The sequence below is a fragment of the Seriola aureovittata genome, chromosome 15 (genome assembly GCF_021018895.1).
Source record: "Seriola aureovittata isolate HTS-2021-v1 ecotype China chromosome 15, ASM2101889v1, whole genome shotgun sequence".
Classification (NCBI taxonomy): domain Eukaryota; kingdom Metazoa; phylum Chordata; class Actinopteri; order Carangiformes; family Carangidae; genus Seriola; species Seriola aureovittata.
The window spans coordinates 14583260-14596419 of record NC_079378.1 but is presented as its reverse complement, the minus strand read 5'-3'; the positions used below and the strand labels follow the sequence as shown (position 1 = coordinate 14596419).

The window sequence follows — 13160 nt, the reverse complement described above, 5'->3', positions numbered from 1 at the left end:
AATGTATGTTAGTGTTGACAAAATCAGACTTTTTTCATTTTTTTTCAAATGGTCTTTTAAAAGATGTTCTCCCAGTTTGATTGATTCAAAAATTGCACTTTGCATATTATAAATATATAAATGACACATAATAATGCAAATCAGCAAGCTCCATTTTAATTTGAGATTCACATACCATACGTTCTTATTTTATTATATTAATGCTTTGATGCTATCATAGTTTGTCTACATTCAGTGATGCAGAACAGGCGCTTTAAATCCATGGGCTGTACAGTTTTGTGTTCAATCTACTATGAAGGTGTGCTGATCTCTCCCAGCCTCCTCAGCAGTCCGTCCAGTGTTTCCATGTTCTGTGATTTCTCCTCTAGCAGCTCATATCGCAGGCTGGAGATGTCCTGCTTGATCTCTTTCAGCTCCCCTGAATTAACAACAGACACAAAGGCATCAAAGAAAATCTAAAATGCAGAAAAAATACTTTAGATCTGAGAAAATTCTTTTTTTTTTTTCTTTTTTTTAAGGTCATGCTTGGTTTATTGACAAATACATTTAGAGTAGCTTTATTTCCAAAGTGGATACAGCAGTTAAATTAAGTTCAGTGCAGTTTCAGTATCATTCTGTTGATTTTACCTTCAGTGATCTCGTCACTCTCTCTGTCTGCTTGGGCTTTGATGATGTATCGCTTTATCAGTCGCTTCATGATCTTCTACAATCAGTGATGGAAAAAGCACCAGATACAATTAACACTACTACTACTACGACTACTAACAAATTATTTTATCACAGCATTAACATACGTGCTTAAGTTTTGTGAATGTAACAGTGTAGTTTACTGCTGATGAGTTATAGTGTAGCATTATTAAATATAATATCATATTTTGTTAACTTCTCACTTGGTTTGGATATAAAACCCAATTCTGCGGATTAAGTATAAATTAAGTATAAATTAAATATAAATTACAGCTGTCAAATAAGTTTGGAACAAAAAAACAAAACAAAAAAACACACATGCATACCTGATATCTGCTTGGGTTGGTCGAAGCACAAACCCCGAGCTAGAAAATTAAGCTGAAGTTAACTTCTTTGAACATAATTGTGACTTTTCTTTTTGTCTTCAGCTCTGAGCTGCAGCTTGTGTTGCAGCAGAGAAACCACTGGGAGGTGCTCAGGCTCTGTCTTTAAAGCCTTACTACGTACCATGGACTTATGACTGTACAAGCTGAGGAAGGATAAATGCTGTATACAATGTTTTCATGAAATATCCAGTACATGCATGCAGATTGTGTGGTACCTGGTTGAGCTGTGTCTCAGTTTTCTCCTCACTGTGTCCTGCTACATGCAGGAACAGGGACTTGATACCTGTGGCCAGTCCCAGCATGGATTTAGGACTGGGGACCAGGTTAAAGGGCACAGGGAGCGTCCTTCCCTCCTCAAAGTAGGAGAACCAGAGTTTGGCCCGAGCAAACTTCCATTCAACATCAGCATCATCCTGAAGAAAAGAGGGAAAACACATTACGAGCATCACTGTGGCTATTTGAGTTTGAGACACCAGTTCAGATTTACTGAAAAAATAGCTTGACATTTTAGAAAATATTCTTATTCGCTTTCTTGCCAAAAATGAGATGAGAAGATTGACATCACTCTCATGTCTGTAGATTAAATTTGAAGCTACAGCCAGCAGTAAGTTAACTTAGCTTAGCATAAAGACTGGAAGCAGGGAGAAACAGATGGACTGGCTGTCCAAATATTTTTTTTTAAATCAGTCTATCAGCATCGCTAAAGCTCACTATTTAACATGTCTTGAGAATTCTCCAGACCCAGGCTAGCTGTTCCCCCTTGTTTCCAGTCTTTGTGCTAAGCTAATCAGCTGCCAGCTGTAGCGTCATGCTAAGCATGCATCTTTCCCAAAATGTTGAACAATTTCTTCAACAGATGCTGTAAAATGAAAATATGAACCTCAGCACTGTGTTGATCTGCAACACAAACTTTAAAAAAAAGAATTTTCTGGCCTAGTCAACTGAGGTGAAAAGCTAATTGAAATGTATATTTAGAGTCCTTTTTATAGATAAAATGTTTGTAGTTTTGTTTGTTGGATTTTAGATCTCTTCAGAATATATTATGGTAATTAAATAGTTTGTTATCATACACAAAAATTAAGAGTATACTTTTTTACTCTTCTTGCTCTATGAAAAATTAATGTGAGATGATTTATTTTGTCACCTAAACATTAGAAAAGGGAGGCAAAAGTGCCATCTATTTACAAAACATGTTCTAATGAGTTCTAATGAGTAAAACCTAAATCTTAAATCTTTAATCTTAACATTTTGAACAATACTACTATGACAAACAATTTGGAGCAAATATACATTTTTACTCCTGTTTTAAATGACATTATTTCATTCCTGCCAGAAACTGAAAAACAATTTTAGCAGGAAGTGTGAAGAATGCGTGCTACATGTGAAGATAATACTTTCTCAGGCCACTGTCTATATCTGTGAGCTTGTATCTGAAGAACATGATAATGTTATTATGATGATAGTACTTGTTTTGCGAACCTCAATCTCCTGGAAGGAACTGTTGATCATGGCGATAAGCATGTTGAGCAGCACTATCACCATGGTAACGTTGTAGACCCCGTAGAGCACGTAACCAATGTTCTCAATGAATTTGTGTCCGTTGTTGATCACAACCGACCTGACCTCAGACAGTCCAAATATAGCCCAGAACAGTGTCTTGAAGCTCTCCTCCAGGCTGGATGGACGCACAGAGAGTGAAATGGAGGGACATGAGAAAAATTATTTTTCACAAACATAAACATTCATCATCAGAAGGGAAACATTTTAGAGGATCGGTGAGAAAAGGAATGGAAGAAAAAATATTTTTAGGCTCAGTAAATTCTTAATTATGTGTTTATGTTGCTCTTCATCAATTTCAAAGCCTATGATACATTTTTCGGTTTCAGGCATCTATTGATTTCCTCCCATTTATCTTTTACTAATTTGCACAGGCAAAAAAAAAAACTTAAGCTAAAGATAGGAAAGCCATCATATCATATTTATTTTCATGTGTTATTATTAACTGTGTGAAAATGCAATTACAAGGTAAATCTGAGGGGTTGCTGTTATGATCTGCTCTTATTTTTCTAAACTTGGACACTTTCTTTGGACTTTGAATTTTGGATTTTTATTCAGTTCCTGTTTTACTTTGAATTATTATATTTGCCTTGTGTGTCTCATGTTTGTAGGACTTTATATCTTTGTTCCATTTCCCTCCTCAGTGATTGTCTGCCCCGCCCTAATGTGTTTCACCTGTGTTCTATTACCCATGCCTCCCTTGTGTATTTCAGTCCCTGTCTTCACTCTGTCATTATCAGTCTGTCTGTTGTACTCCTGTTTGCTCCCATGAACAGTTGAGATTTTTCCTCAGACACCCTTGTGTGTCAGTTTGGTTTCCCAGTGTTCCTAGTGCTTTTTGTTCTCTTACTCCCTGTGTCACCCAACTGGATTTTGTTGAGTTTAGACTTCTGGTCTTGGACTTGCTTCGCCACTTCAGACTACTTTTACCTGGTCAGTTAGTCTCTCATGTTGTGTTTAAATAAGCCACTTTACTGCAACTACTCTGCTCTAGTTGTCCACATTTGGGCCCAATGAACTTCATAACTTGACAGGTCCCAATATGATTAAAGGGATAAACAATAAAAAAAAATCTGATTTTTTTTTTTTCTTCCTTTTGTTTAATAATAAATCAATGCTGTGGCTGGATTAAGTTTCAAGATAGATTTTGACACATGCTATAAAACAGGGGCTGAAGATTAGGAAATTAATTTTGTACGACCCAATCTAAGATTAATATTGTTCCTTTATATTGTGCTTTGATATACTGATACTGTGCTTAGTGTTGGTTCTAGGACCTCAGCTGAGTGATCTTGCCCATGTGGTAATTCATCCTCCATCCACCACAAAATGTTCAAAAAAATGGAATTGAAATTCTCAAAGCACACTTTACGTTTACACACTTGCACTGTGAAATGAATGTGAAATATACAGCCAACAGACATGTGCACAGAGAATGTCTCACGTGGTGAAGGCGTCGTTCTGCTTCGCCCCCAGGTAGTAGGAGTACAGGTTAAACATGCCGATCATGAACGCCAGAAAAACCAAGATGAAGATAACCATGAACTTGAATATGTCCTTGACAGTTCTCCCTAAAGAGATCTGCAGCGGGCCGAAGCTCTCATTGGCTGGGAGGATGTAAGCAATCCGAGAGAAGCTCAGCACCACTGCGACTGCATACAGGCCCTCCGATACCAGCTGGGGATCTGACGGCAACCAGTCGATTCGTGCTACAAAAATAAAGCGCAAACAAGTCAAAGTTCAGCAAATCAACATTTACTTATATGTATTTTACTTATATGTATTTCTTGTAAAATGTTAGATAGTTTTACTTCTTCTGGCCTCCAATGATTATCAAATACACATGTGCAATCTGTGACTAAGGTTTTAAAAGTGGACTGTATTTTCAGGGGTCTAAAGCCAAGAATGTTGGAAACCACTAACGATTTAGGTTACTTAGGTTTGCCATCCAAAATGTTGCTTTTCTAATTGGGATTACTAGAAGCTTGGTCTGTTTTATCGTTCTATTTAACTTCCCAATAACAGGATAATTCAAACAGACACTGTTGATGTTTGGCCATCTGTGTGCCTGCTAAAGTCCAGAGCCAACACATGTCATCTCAACAAATGCAGTACATATGATCCTGTGTGTACCGCCTTGTGCTAACTTGCTGCAACTGTTTAAACACTAGGTGAATGTTGGCTACTAAAGTGTGGTGGTCTGATAGGTGTGTGAGCATGCTCACCCAGTGTAAAGTAGCGTAAGTTGTCGGGCAGTGTGACATTTATCAGTGTTGTGTAGTGTGTGTGTATGTGGGTCTGGGCTTGGTCAGCGTGTCTCAGAGCAGAGAAGCGGCAGCTGAAGGCGGCGAGGAAGATCGCCAGCATCCCAAAGTCCAAGAAGTTCCACGGTTCTACCAGGTACTCCCCTGGTCCTTGACTCCAGATTTCCTTCACTTCAGCCCAGATCATACCTGCAGCAGCACATATCAAACGGTGTAACACACAAGATGACGAAGTGATGAGGAAGTTCATCCATCATGATCATCTACTGCTCACCCACGACCCATGAAATGATGAGGATCTCCATCCATGTGAAGGGTGTTGTTGTCATGCGGTAGAGCAGCAGCGGGTCAGAGTGGAGTTGGTGTCCAACTGGGAGCTGATGGTGGGTCATGTTTGCCAACAGGGTGGTGCCCGCGAAACGGTCTGCAGCGTTTAGGATGAGAAGACCCAGGAAAATTGTGAAGGACGAAGCATGGGCCACAAACTTCATGAAGGGGCTTCGCATTATTTTCCCCACCTGAGTAAAAAGGATGAAGCAAAAGGAGGATGAGAGAAAAACACACTGCAGGGATTTAAAATCTAGTTTGTGCATTTGGGAATTAATGTGAATGACATACTCTGCTGCACGGCGCGATCAAGTATGCCAGGGCCAGTCCAGGCAGCCCTATTGCCACTGCCAGCACCACCAGCAGTTTGATAGCAGTGGTCTGTTGTCTCAGCCCGGGCAGATTCTCATACCAGATACTCAGCAGCTGCTGCTGGCAGTTAGGATGAGCCACAAACTGAAGGGCCCCAAGTGCAGAGACATAAAGGGTGGTGAGAGAAAGAAGACCGCAATTTCAAGCCATAATGTTTATTGCTTCTGTGAAGTGTGAATGAAGAGACAATAATCTGCTGCCTAAACAATAATTTGATATTGTCATTATGAGATGAATGGGCCAAAGGGGCAGTGTGGGAAAGAATCATCATGATGCACACAACACACATTGCCTATTTTGTCTAATCTGCAGTTCAAATATATATACTATAAATAATATATATATAAATATAAATTATATATATACTAACCTTTTTGAGTTCATATTTGATGGCTAATTTGAGCCTTGTGAGGGAGGGGCGACCTGGCAGATCATAGCTGTCTTCAGAGTCAGTTTCTCCGTTCAGTATGGCCTCCACCTCCTGCGTGCTGCGACACAGATCCAGAAGGCCCACCACATAGTCCTTACACTGGCTCGACAGACGGCAGTAGTCGTTCTACGAGCAGGGAAAATGTGCGTCAATTAGTGAAATCACGTTTTTTATCATGCTACCAGTAAAAAGCAATTGTGACATTTATTTATTGTGCAGTACCCATAGTATAATTTCCTACTGTTGGCCCAATAATTACAGTTGTTAAATATGTGTCAAACCAACAATGGCAACAGTGATTACAGTATTGACTCTCATCCGTTTCTGCTTCTTCTCTTAGGGCCCATAAAATGTTCTTGTGTTTACTGGCAGCTGGTTGGCAGCAACATGGCAAATATGCTTTTTGTGCACTTGATGATGAGCTGGTTTTCAGGTCACGTGCACAGTGCCAGTAACAGTGCACGTGTTCTTGGTGGACTTGTGTTTGCATCATTGTTAGTGCTGATTCTGTGAGATCTTTGATGGTATTTGTACCTTAAATTCTTTCTCAATATTGGCCAGCATGGCCAGTTCGTTGCTGAGCTCCAGGGCTGCCAGCACCGGGTCCTCATTGGACAGAGAGAGGTAAGCAGGACTGGCGAGTCCTCTGTAGGCATTGATCCGTGATCGTGAGTGGCTGAAGGAATCGAACTGCTGCTGATAGTTACAGGAGTCGCAGCTGCAGAAGTAGTCGTGAGGAGGATCGATGCGAGCCCCTTTACTCAGCAGGGTGTGAACTATCTCGTATTCCTGGCAGTGTGCTGCAAGTATCACTGGAGTCACATCATGAGAGAACCTATGGGGATGTACACACACAAAAACATATACAATATACATTCACAAAGCAGCAAAAAACAAACAAACATCAAAGGCCTTAACATCATAAGAAAATTCATACCACTCTCATGTCTATTAAATACCACCAGTAGCTGACCAACTTAGCTCAGCACAAAGACTGGGAACAGAGGGAAACAGCTAGACTGGCTCTGTCTGAAGGCAACAAAAGCCAAGTACCAGCACCTCTAAAGTTCACTGATTAACATTTTAGATATTGTTTGTTCAATTCATACAAAAAGGGGGTGTAAAAACAACAAATTAACATTTTGCGAGGGTGTTATGTACCAAACTATTTCTTGGCAGTGCAGCAAACACAAAATAGCCCTTTAATCAGTCAGGGGAATGCAGGATGTCCCACATATCAGGGATTATATATATTTATTGCACCAGTGCTGCAGCTACTATTACTGTGGTCAGAGGCAACAAATTTTTTAGTGATGCTTCCGCCTTTTGCATATCTCTGTATCTTTATACCTTGTCCCGTCCTCATCGTAAGCGTAGAAGTCATCCAACATGTCAGCTTGAGCAGGGCTCGCTGTCAGACGATGAGCATCTCTAAATGAAGGGTGACCCAACAGAACCTCTGTGATGCGAACATAACCTTTACCTACAACACACACACACACACACACACACACACACACACACACACAAACACGGACAAAGAGAAAAGCTGTTGGTGTGGTTTGGTACCTCATCCCTTTGACAGTCTTACCTCAGTACTGTTGCTAATATTGTGGAACATGAATTGCCTGTGAAAAATGTGTTGTCTTGACATTACCTACTTATACTGTAAAGTAAGTAACAATCCTGAAACTATATCTTCCATAAAGAAAGTAATGCTTTGATCTAAACTCATTCAACAGCATTAGAGGACTCAGTTGTGTAAAAACAGTTGATTATGTTTCTAACAGTTAACCCTGAGTAGTTCAAGATTCAATTATGAAATTACAGGATCACCAAAATCTGTAGTTGCCTTCACCTATTCAGAGCATTTAAGCATCTTTCAGCTCATTGCTTTGGTTTTATGGCCCACAAATTTACAGTTTTGGCTCACTCTCCCAGCTCTCACAGCTTAGTTATGAGCTGCATCAGGAAGCTGTTTTCAGAGAGAGTTCTGTAGAAAAGTCTCTGGCAGTGCATTCCTCTGTGAGCCATTTAAGCACCTTAGCAATACCAGCCCAGGCAAGCTCCAGAAATTGCTAAACAACACAGAGGACACCAAATATACCTTACCTGTTGTGTGTGTGTCAATGACAAATAAACCTCTGCATTATGGCAGGTCAAATGACTGTAAGAAATCGTTCCTATATGTACCTGATGCCTTAAACCCCTTCAGTAAAGTTTTATAAACCCAAGTCTAGTCTGCATGCCGTGATCCAACATCCCACACTGGTGAAAAACGTCCACCTGTCCAGCATGGCAGATGGAGTTAGCAGTGAGCATAGTGGAGCATTCAATAGCTAACGGGTTGATGGAGCCACAGAACAGAGCTAAAAGGCAGGGAAGTATTAGACTGAGATTCACCAGGTGGCCACAAACATGACACAATTCTAATGTCTAATGCTCCACATCTGGTGGATGCAACTCCCAACTGTTTGCTCAGTTCAGCATATAACCTTTATAAGGAGGTAATATGTGACTAATCAGTTTACATCTTCTTTTTCAGCTCGTGTGACTGAAAAAATCAGTCAGTGCAGGTTTAATGAAGTTAAAGAACTCCACATTAAAATCTTGTTACAGTAGAAGCCGACAGTAGAGGCTCATGGTAGCCTGGTGTTTGGTGGGTTTGCTAAGTTATGCTGGCTTTTTAGCTGTATGTTTTTATGAGCTGTGGTGGAGGAGCCCGTTAAAGGATAGATTAACTTGGTTGTTATGGTTCGAACTATAAAGCTCAACACACAATCAGCAATGTCAGCCTTCTGCCATGTGTGATTAACCCTTTAAATGTGTTTTTTGATTCTTGTCTGCAAACATACACAAATGCACACATCTTACTGATGGCTAACAGGAGGGCGTCACCCACTCTGGACAAATCTGCCCTCCCCAGCAGCAGCTCCGTCACCTCCAGATGCTCGTTGGCTACAGCCAGCTGCAGTGCATTTTGGCCCATGTAGTCCACAGCATTGACATTCAAGTTGGGCACATGGAGCAGCATACGTCGCACCTCTGGTATGTTGCCGTACTCAGCCGCCTCCAGGAAACGCTGCTCAACCTCTGACAGGCTGATTGAAGGAGCAGAGAACATGTAGGCAGGACCACGTAGAGCCTGGCGGCGTTTAGCAGCGGTGAGGCGAGCCGTGAGCTGTCTCTCCGAGCTGCTGTGGCTGCCAGAGAGTCAGGGGAAAACTCTTTTGGAAACCACACCTCAGACACTTGTCCCCAGTTTCATCTCAGTTTCACATTTCACATTAATAGGATTTAATCATTCATCATTTAATCATTAATTCTATATATGTTGAGAGAAAACCCTTGGAATAGACATAAAAAAAAATAATGTAAAGGTGATTTCTGACACAAAGAGAGAGAGCCACTGCAGTCAGACAAATCATTAGTCAAAATTAATGAAAGACTTTTAATAGTTGTAGTAGATAATAATTTAAATTTGAAACATTACTCTACAGAAACTGCAATCCTAAATTCCATTTAATGAACCATGTTTAGATAAAAAGCTAAAAATAGACAACAGTAGAGATAAAATATACAAACCAAAGAGTAAATGGAAATGTTCTTTACACAAAAAAAAACTTCTACTGGGCTGTAAATATGAAGGGAAACTACATCACTACTCATGATCTTCTAGTAATCCTAATGAAATTATTGTGTTGGACCATTCACTGACAGAAACTATTTTATAGTTTAATTAATATAACGTGTTCTTCTTCTCTTTTATCGTCGGATACAAGCTCATTTTACAAAGTTCAGCATCTTCAGAGATCAAACTATCAAAGCTGCTGTCTCTCATACTGTGAACCACACAGGACATAATCTGTATAAAACAATCCTTGTAGGATATGAGGGACTTCTAAAGGATATGGTGTAACATTAAAAATGCAATTATGATCTCATCCATCTTATTTTTTCTTAATTAGGACTTAAGACTTAATTATTGTGGACACGTATGTTGAAAACAAGTTCGAAGATGACCGTACACCGCCAAAATCAAAATGATAAGTAATTACAATGACGCTGAGGTAATTGACGAGGATATTGTCTTACTTTATTGCTTTGTGTTATGGATCTTTATTATAAACTCCATGATAATCTGTCATGCTGCGTTGATGTCAATACTGTGAAAAGTTGTTTAAAGGTTATTAAAGTCAAATGATTAATGAATCTAACGAAACACATAAACACACCCGCCCACTACATGAACACAGGGGTTCAATAGGGGATGTAAATATAAGACTTACCCGAGGCATCGTCCAGGGCAACAGTTTTCCTCTCCAAAATCATCATATATCAGCAGGTTATCACGGCTCCTGGCCCTCGGGCTGTCGTTGTAGCCCGCAGTCCGGCTGTTATGATGAGCCGCCAACGGTCTGTGGTTCATCCTGGAGGTGGTCAACAATAGAGGGTCTGCTCCTGCTTCATATGAACGAGTAATCAAGTGCCTGTGGCATGACTCCCTCTCTCTGTCTCCCTCCGCCTCTGTTTATTCTGTGTCCTTGAGAAAGAATGCATCCTTCTGGGTCCCACTGTACTTTTATTTACATGACTCATTGAACTTTACAGATGTGGAGGATAACTCACTGAAGGTTACTGGTGGAATATGGTCGTTTTTGTCACAGTTGTTTCAGCTGAATCTACAGACTCTTCTGGATTTTCCTTTAATGTCCTTAGAAATTACTCTCTGGATTAGTTTTAAGAATACAGACTACTTTGCAAAATTTAAGTTGATTTACAGCTGCAGAATATTCTCTGAATATTGTGCTTTGCCAGTGGTTTTCATCCTTAGGCTGTAAAATTCTATTTTAAACTGCAGTGTTTAGACTACATGTTGAGGTTCGTCAGTGTGTGTGTGTGCGTGTGTGTGTGTTTATGTGTGTACATGTGTGCAGGAGTGACTGATGGCTGATGAACAGCAGATGAGATTCCTTAGGGTTTAAATTCCCAGTAGACTTTGTTTCCTGTGCGCTCCCACTCTCCACTGATCCTTGTGCACTGTGGGAAAAAAACTTCCCACTGTGCGCACACACGCACACACACACACAGTATGTGTCCACACACATTTAAGCAAGTGTATTTAAGCATGCAAACATGTGTTCTCTCTCCAGTAGGTCAAAGGTGAGTCCCGGCACCCAGTTTCTGTCGCTTGTATTGACAAGAACACACACATCTGATATTTTTAGCTTTTTAATCTGGAAGTACAGTAGGTCTTGCATCATTGTCGCCAGTTTCCGCTCAGTTCACCACATTTTATCTGCTTTCAGTATGAATTTCACAGAAAACACCCCTTACATCACACGGACATCTCAGCATAAAAATGTCTGTTAAAGCAGACTCTCTGATGTATGATTGTAGCAGTGAAAATTGCCTTTTAAGGGCCTGATTGCTGAAGCGTAGTCACTTTGTACTTTTCATGGTGTAACAGCGTCACATCTTACAGGGTGGATGGTCGGGGGAAAGAGGGTAAACTCTGACAAATGTCACCAGCAAGAGTTTTTGTTAAGACTTCCTCCTCAGAACAGAACAGACCTAAGATCTGAACGTAAACACTGTCAGCTAAAACATACACACTCTTATTGGGGGGCACCGAGTGGGCAAGCACCTGTGTGTGTGTGTATGTGTGTGTGTGTGTGTGTGTGTGTGTGTGTGTGTGTGTGTGTGTGTGTGTGTGTGTGTGTGTGTGTGTGTGTGTGCATGTCTTAATGCCACTGATTCTGGTGATAACACAGTAGGAGCTCTGGCTCTTTGTATGGTCTGCTTTGTGCATATTGCCAATGAATCCACACACACACACACACACACACACACAAATACACACACTAAGCTGTGTGTGTACAAATGAGTATCCTGTTGGTGAAAACTGTAGCTTGATTTTCCCTCAATTGGTAATGTTGATATTTAACTTCGCCATGACACACGCCACAATTCTGTATGAAAGCCATGCAACAACTTTCAACTCTTTAGAGTCAGCTGACGATGTCCGTGTGTGTGTGTGTGTGTGTGTGTGTGTGTGTGTGTGTGTGTGTGTGTGTATGTGTGTATGTGTGTGTGTAGCTGACTTTCATAGTGGCAGGAAAAGTTGTTGAATGGACAGAGCTGCTGCCTCCCCCTGGAAGTGAAGAAATACTGCATCCAGCAAGTCAACGCCTAAATTACAACTTTCTGGTGCTTTTGTTTCTGCTCTGTGTAAAGATAATGCAAGCGCATGTTCAGGTACTCACCCATTCCAGGTCATGGTAACCACAAGTATAATTTGCAATTAATCTTAGTACCAACAAGGCAACATTATTCTCACAAACTGCAGACAAAATGACTCACGCACACACATATTCATGCATATGTAGGTATCGTCTTCACACACACTTACCTGCTTTCTTCTTGACTATGTTGAGATGGATTCACAGCACCGCCTGCTGGAATGGGTTGGTAGTGGTGTTTTCACTCAACTCAGAACATCAGTTTCACCTGCTGCTGCCAGTCATATTGAAACTAACAGTACAAAGTTACACAGCTTATTATTAAGTCAGATTTACTACTTTTCACACTCACCCTCTGCGATCTGTGTAACAACAATATGGAATGTGTTCACACTTGAAAGAGTTTGTTCACCCTGATCTGTGTATATGTGAAACAGGACCCCTTCGTCCCAGGCACTTATCGGCTCAGGCTTGACCACCTGTCTTCCCTCTTCTGACAACAGCACAATATTTACTGTAATTGTAACTAGGAATACAAACTGTTTACATTCACCAGCTGCTGCTGCGGCTTTGATAAAAAAAAACTGATGACACTTCCAGCTCTGCAGAGGGCCGCTCATTATCAGCTAACACTGCGATATGGAAAGTTGACATTGAACTTCCATGAATATCCTCATCCTCAGGATAGATGCAATTATATGAACACATATGAACATTTTTGGCTACAACTTTTTGACGTGGTTTAAGCATAAGGATTCATGCTGGACTAACAGCGTACAGGTTACCTGCTAACCCGTGACTTATAACACACGACTTGGCAACCCAAAAGTTGGTCTTATTAATGGCATATACCTGATCAATAATGCATTTGTGAATTATTTATTAACCATTAGCT

At 40.6% G+C, this 13160-nt stretch overlaps 1 protein-coding gene across 1 annotated transcript; it reads right to left on the bottom strand.

Moving 5' to 3' along the window:
- Positions 1 to 134: 134 nt before the first annotated feature.
- On the bottom strand, positions 135 to 10532 carry trpc6a (transient receptor potential cation channel, subfamily C, member 6a). The gene is made up of 14 exons (XM_056397187.1): positions 10313 to 10532; positions 8898 to 9226; positions 7374 to 7506; positions 6558 to 6858; positions 5964 to 6149; positions 5513 to 5677; positions 5169 to 5412; positions 4856 to 5083; positions 4075 to 4339; positions 2553 to 2748; positions 1289 to 1486; positions 1014 to 1052; positions 628 to 703; positions 135 to 418 (listed from the first exon to the last, which is right to left on the bottom strand). The coding sequence occupies exons 1-14, from the start codon at positions 10450 to 10452 to the stop codon at positions 291 to 293; spliced, it is 2628 nt and encodes an 875-aa protein (XP_056253162.1). The 5' UTR covers positions 10453 to 10532; the 3' UTR covers positions 135 to 290.
- Between the last annotated feature and the right edge of the window lie 2628 nt (positions 10533 to 13160).

Coding starts and splice junctions, on each gene's coding strand:
- trpc6a (XM_056397187.1), bottom strand. CDS start 10,452: ATGAACCACAGACCGTTGGCGGCTCATCATAACAGCCGGACTGCGGGC. Junction 7,507..8,897: donor CGCCCTCCTGTTAGCCATCA/GTAAGATGTGTG, acceptor TGTGTGTTGTAG/GTAAAGGTTATGTTCGCATC. Junction 1,487..2,552: donor GTTCCTTCCAGGAGATTGAG/GTTCGCAAAACA, acceptor TCTTTTCTTCAG/GATGATGCTGATGTTGAATG.